Source organism: Canariomyces notabilis (assembly GCF_033297395.1).
Source record: "Canariomyces notabilis strain CBS 508.74 unplaced genomic scaffold N656scaffold_5, whole genome shotgun sequence".
Taxonomy (NCBI): domain Eukaryota; kingdom Fungi; phylum Ascomycota; class Sordariomycetes; order Sordariales; family Chaetomiaceae; genus Canariomyces; species Canariomyces notabilis.
The window spans coordinates 119,768-126,395 of NW_027041827.1; the positions used below are offsets into that span (position 1 = coordinate 119,768).

The window sequence follows — 6,628 nt, forward strand, 5'->3', positions numbered from 1 at the left end:
AGGAATGTTACAGTATTCTCATTTGCCTACGAAGTACACTTTCAGTACACTGATTCCCACTATTAGCGTTAGTGTAGTACATCATGTATTCTGAGAGTCTTCATCTCTTCATAAGTATCCGTAATCCGTATTGGGCTGGTTGGAAGCGGAGATAACCGCGGGTTACACACAATATCCACGTGCGGTGGTGTCGCAGCGGTTCGATGGCCCGTCATGTGTAACATCGAAATTCGATAACGTTACAGTAAGTGCCTGCGTTGAGTACAGTACAGTACTGAAATGTAATCATCTTACCACCCTTTCCATTCAAAGGTCATGAGCAGATGCTACATACCCCTCGACGGTACCCAAATCCATACCGGTAATCATTGATGCCGTTGCCAAAGAAGTTGTGTTGTCGTGTCCAACGTATGTTACACAGCTGGAATTTCAACAGATACTCCTCCACCTGGATCCACGCGCCAGCTTGTGGAGGCAACAGAAGCACACATACATATGCGAAAGAAGAATGCCGTGATGCGTCCCAAAAACCATGTGGCTGATCCTGCAGAACCGGCCTGTCACTGCAAGACTACCCGACGCTAGTGTAATCATTGTATGTACAGTACACTACTGTATGTATATACAAAATACGTGTACACACATCGTAACTTGGAAGTTAAGGCCCGGGGATCTGAATAGCCAAGGCGCAACTATGTATTTCCCAACACCAGCGATCAAAAAGCAATCAGCTGTCCCTGGACCGCCAAAACAGCCAAAGCGGCAAAGAATGCAACCGTGCGTTCCGGGACGGGAGGGACGGCGGGTAGGATCGGGGAGATGGCGGCCTGCCAGGTGTGCTCAGGCCATCCAAAGAATTCGGTCAGGGGTGATCTGCGTGGTTCCACAGGGCCGGCAACGGGGTGTCCCGTTGACCGCATTTTCGGTCAGGTACCCGACGGTTCTCATGGAAGATAAACCTGGAAACAGCAAACGGGCCAGTCCTCCGGGCTCGGATCTGTCGTTATAATGTTCATCAGTGACTGCATGATTACTCACGGCCAGTCTGTGAAACCCAAATTTTGTTCGCGCCATCGGCAACCGTTCTCAACGTCCTGTGACCTCGGAACGACGCTAAGAACGTCAAGTTGATATCAGCGCGCAGAAAATCAGCCGGCTCCGGGCCCGTCGCGCTCCCTACACTACAGTAATCATGAATTTATACCTGGTCCGTCCAGAGTGCCCTTGTCCCGGCAAAGACCAGGGATACTCGATATAGGACGAGAGAGTAGGTATTGTATGTATGTATTGTACCGCTGTCGTTCGTACATTCAGGCATAGTTTATGCCGTGCATATGGCAGGTTTCAACTGATCAGAAATCTCCCGTCCCTTACGCGGCAGCATGATTTGGCCGCTTCCGGGTATGTATGCATGTCTTGAGTGCTGGTGAGTGTTTCCCGGTTCAGGTTTGAGAAGATCGATGGAAGAAGGCCCCTAGTTCGATTTGCCTCTTCCACTAGAAACCCGTTGGTGAAGACCCACAATTTTCCTTATCCAATCTCTTTTGCAGGCGGTCAGGTCAATGGACCGCTACTAATAAACTACATACGCGCGTAGTGCACTTATTGCAATGCCGGACTGTCCGCTCCGAGGCCGAATGTCCGTCTCGGGCGGAGGAGGGTAACTACAAAAGAGTGTGGATGAGAAGCTAGTGTATGTGTCTCATGGTGTGCTGCTGCCAGGGCTTGACTGTTAGGGAATTGAGTAAGTTCACTCCGTAGGTGCCCTGTTATCTGGTGCACGGCAAGATGGTGATGCTTGTCGTATCTGTTGAAACGTTTGCCCCGTCGCTCTCCCTCACTCAAGCATACTAAAAGATGCCCTAATTTTTCTCATCAGGTCGAATCGTCGTGATGACTTCCCAACTGGCAGCTTCGTTCTCTTGGGCCTGCAATAATCAACTTACATACCCCGCACGAATTATTGCTAGTCGTTCCGCATCTGAGACATAGCTCCCTATGGAGTTAGACACGCTGCTTTCTAGCCTGACGGTAATTTACCTTCAGGTTCGTATCAAGTTCCTTCCTTGTGAGCCCTCATGCATGCGCTGAATACTGCCCGCATGCTGCGGTGGCAGTGCCTTGGCATTTCGGGTCCCCGCGAATGGGACACCTCGAGGGAGGCATGCCGTTTCTGGTCGTTTCTGATGCAGGGTGTGATGGTACAGTACATACAAGTACCTACACTATCTATCCGTAAGGGGTCACCAAGTCCTGGTCTCGCCACTGATGCCTCCAGCGATTGTTTGACCGCTTCTCCTACGCCACAGGAAGAGTTGACGACGGCAAGTGCCGGATAAAAGGAACAGGTAGTCCAACTGGTGTGGGTATATACTGTACATACTAGGGAAAGACAACTTTGGACGCTCTTACATCCCTCCGTTGCCTGCTCGAAGCTCTTATGTCGTGTTCACCTGCTGATTGCATCCTGTGCCGTGCGGACACTCCTTATACTTATAACCGGCTCTCGTCAGCTGCAATGGCATGTCACCACCAAACACGGCTGAACTATGGCAACATGTATCATAGCTACCTACCTACCTACCTAACTAAGGTATAGCCTGATGCCAGAAGACGGCACCTTTCGATGACTCGCATGGCAAGATCATCACCCTTCCCTCTGCCCACACCTCTCATGATACGTATCTGCCTAGGAGGGATTCATTGTGATGTACTACTGAGAACTTAGGTACAGTTAGTACCAGCCAATAACGCCTGTATGTAAAGGGACCAACGTTAGGTACTGTGTAAGCAACCGCCTCAGACGTGAACCTCGGCTGCTCAACTCGATCCCCACTTACACGGACATAAGTTAAACACTAGAGAGCAACTTGAATGGAGCGGAGCATGGAACAGTAGGACCGGTTCATTGATAGTATGTAGCTATGTAAGATACTGGGGAGCCATTCTTGTACGTATACCCCTGGGTAGGTAGGTATGTACTGTATGTACATCTACCCGCTTGCCACTGCCATCTCATACTTCTACATTTCCCACGGTACGCTCTGATAACATCCAGTGGAGGGGGACGAAGCGAGAATGGCCCTGTAATCTCCGGGAACTGGAGTCACGAAGACCCCACTGTCCACACTTGTATGTACGTACGTTTTACAATTACAACAGAAAGACAAACCACAAAGCGAGGAAAACAACGCTATGTGCTGTTCGTGGAGCTGATATATGTATCCTCGGGCTCGGCACATGCTGATCCCACCTGTATGAAGAAGAAGAAGAAGATACAGGCGGGGTCCCAATCCGGGGGGTGGATGGACCCGGCTTAATTACAGGCCTACCCCACATGCGACAACGACAGTGGCACATCGTGGGATCTTGAGAAGTAATCTCTAGATCGTGACTGATAAAAGTGACAGCGTTGGGCTCGGTTCCTTGACCTACCGGTGTATCAGTACTTCCCAAGAACGGATCTCAGATCGTCCAAAACTTCCGTATGTTGAGCTCGGGTCTTGTCTCGGTGCTTGACAATGAAGTTGAAGATGACACCACTCCAGGAGGAGATGAAGACGGCGCGGATGGAGACTGGAGAACGAAATGGTGGAGTCAATGCCCAGTTTTGCTATACACCTTAAGCAATCATCCTCCTCATTTCTGCCAAGGCAAAGCCGTTCGTGAGGGGAAGAGCATAATTAGACCCTTGTGGAACATGGGGAATATGGCGTAGATAGCGAAAGGCAAGTCAAGAAGTTGGTCTTTAGTCCCGCCCGATGGCACAGGCAACGGCAAATTCCGCTCCACTAGCTCGAGCCAAGTATGTGACAACGCAGCGCCTGCAGTAGCTCAAGCTCTAGTTGACTGTTTGTGCCGGCTCGGTGTGTGCTCCCACGAGGGTATCCTGTCCAGGAACTGGCCGTAAGGGGAGGGGCGGGGATAGCAACGAGGAAGAGGGGAACGCAGATGCCCCAGTGAGCAAGTCGCTGTTCAGGACCTGAGAACCTGATCGCCCTGAAACCTGTCAAGCAGAACACCTTCCAACCCGATCGCAACCTAAGAGGGCTCGACAAGGAATAGAACCATATTCAATCATGTAGCTAGGTACAATACACGTACCCGGGCCAGCCGTTGTAACGCAAGTCAGAAGGTGGAAAGTTCCGAGCACCAGGGAAGGGCAGGGCCCATTCCCTGTTCGCTGTTATGTAGGACCTCAACCGTACGAAAACGTAATCAAGCAAGTCCTCACATGAAGCTCTTCTCGAATCTCCTAAATGTGTAATCAATCAACGGCAGAGACATGTCAGGCTTAAGGGGGTCGTCAGTAGCACCATTGGCTAGGTGGCCGGCAGCGGCGGCCGGAGGACTGAATTCCTCAGTCTGGGGCAGGTCCTCGACCGGGAAATATGATGTGTCCACGTCGGACGTAAGCCCCGGCTGAAAGGGGGCTCGCACATGCCGCAAGGTGCCGAAGTCGACGCCGGCAAAAAAGGGATGGGCTTTGATCTCGTCGGCTCCATGGCGGCCGAGGCGCGTCTCCTGGTCGCATACAAGGCTGGTAGAGATCTGTCACTGTCTGCTCTTCAAAACCAAGCGAAGGGCAGCAATGGGGTCGTTGACCTTGAGGTCAGGTAGGGAGGAGGGCGGTAGCGTACCTCTTAACGAGGCCGATGGAATTTGGGTGAAGCTGGACGTCATCGGGGAAAATGAAAGACTCTCTCCAGTTTATAATCTTTGTGTAGGTGTCGTACGCCGCCTCGGAGGCAAACGGTGGCCAGCCCACGAGGCATTCGTATCTGTCCGGTCAGTGGATAGCTCTAGGATACTGAACGGCGCAAGCCCCGATACTACGCCTAAGAGGACGGGCCAAATGTCATGTGTGGGTAGATCGGGTGAGCGCATACAGAATGGTACCAAGTGACCACCAGTCAATCTCAAACGAGTATCCACGGCCTGTAAACAGCTCTGGTGCGACATAGTCGGGCGTTCCAACGGTCGAATAGGCCAATACCTTCCTACAATGCCGCCAGATGTTGATTTGAGGCCGGTTGCTTACGGTCAAACTGATTTCATCGATGTTGACCGAGTTGCGCTTTTGGTTGTCCGAGGGGCCAGGTCGTTGGTTCTCTTTGTAGCGACCATTGGAGCGGTCTCCGCGGAAGCCCTTTGAGAGGCCAAAATTGGCGAGTTTAATATGGCCGTGCCGGTCGATGAGGATGTTGTCAGGCTTGATGTCACGGTGGATGAAGCCCAGCCTGTGTATTGCTTCGATGGCCAGGACCATTTCGGCGGCGTAAAACCGCGTGACATCCTCAGAGAAGATCTGATACTTGATGAGCAACGCCATCAGATCGCCGCCGGGCAGGTATTCCATCAGCAGATAGAGGGACATGTTGTCCTGGAAGGTGGTGTATAGTTTGACAACCCAGTCGCTGTCAGCTTCAGCTAACGCATCGCGTTCGGCCCGGACCCGAGCAAGCTGTTCATGGGACATCATCTCCGTCTTCACAAGGCGTTTGAGTGCGTAGACTCGTCCGTCTTGCTTTCTGCGCACCAGCTTCACTTCGCCAGCATAGCCCTTTCCAATGGTCTTGATGGGAGTGTAGTTAGACAGCGATTCTTTGGTCCGGAGGAAGCGCAGATACTTGGACTCGGACATTCTCAATTGCATGTAGAGCTCCTCGCGCTTGGGCTGGAGCGCTGGATCCTGGAGACGCTCCTCTAGCTCCTTCCACCTGATTCACGATCAACTTCTGCCTGGCTTGCAATGGCGGAGAGGGATGCCCCTATACCTCTCATATCGCGCTTTGGTCCTCGCGACGCCATTCTTGAAGAAGCTCTGGGCGATTTGAAAGCACCGTTCCTGGTTGCGGTTCGCCCGAGGACCGTACCTCGCGGGGTATTTCTCGGGGGCAGATGAGAATTCGGGTACGTTCATCATCCCTCTGGTAAAGTTTTGGTTCTGCTCAGTCTTGTAGATGGTTGCTGGAAGTAGTATGAACCGAGGCAACGTCCCTCCCGGCTTTCAAGCTGAGGACTCGGAAGCAACTCTTGCAACTCCGTATAACTTGTCCGAGAGAAGACTTGCACAGGGAGGAGCCCGTTGCTCTGGCGGATGATCTGTAGGGGATTTCCAGACCCTGGCGCATTGCCCATGCTGTCCGCAGAGGCCAGAGGGGCATTGCCCGGTTGCCTGTTGGTTACGGATTGATGGAAGGTGATGCATTATGCGACACTGAAGTCGCACAGGAGCTTGACTTTTCGGTTGCACCAATCACGATGGCGACGGTGAGTGAGAGCCAACTGGAACCGTTCCAGGCTGCGGGGCTGTTGAAGGGCGGCCAGTGAATTGCCACTGTAGGCTGCAAACGCCAGGACAAAGTGGGTCCCAGGGGGTAGTAGGGTGCCCTCCACGCGCGCAACAGTCAGTAAGCCAGTAAGCCAGCCCAACAGTCAGTTCAATCTTGAAGCTGTAGAATAGGCTTAAAAACGCGTTTTCTAAGGTTTTCTTCGAATGCGTTCAATTCTACAATATTTGAAGCCTTAGTCAGCTACCCTTAGCCAGCAGCCTACGCAACACGCCCACATACAACGCCTACAACGCAACTATATGCCTACCCTACTTACCAGCTGCCCTCTTGTC

General features: G+C 52.2%; 1 protein-coding gene across 1 annotated transcript; it reads right to left on the reverse strand.

Annotated features, from left to right (window-relative positions):
- Positions 1–4,230: 4,230 nt before the first annotated feature.
- N656DRAFT_705292 (kinase-like protein) lies at positions 4,231–5,923 on the reverse strand (the record flags this gene model as incomplete). Its single annotated transcript, XM_064811262.1, has 4 exons — positions 4,231–4,540; positions 4,641–4,781; positions 4,890–5,720; positions 5,778–5,923. The coding sequence occupies 4 exons, from the start codon at positions 5,921–5,923 to the stop codon at positions 4,231–4,233; spliced, it is 1,428 nt and encodes a 475-aa protein (XP_064672037.1).
- Between the last annotated feature and the right edge of the window lie 705 nt (positions 5,924–6,628).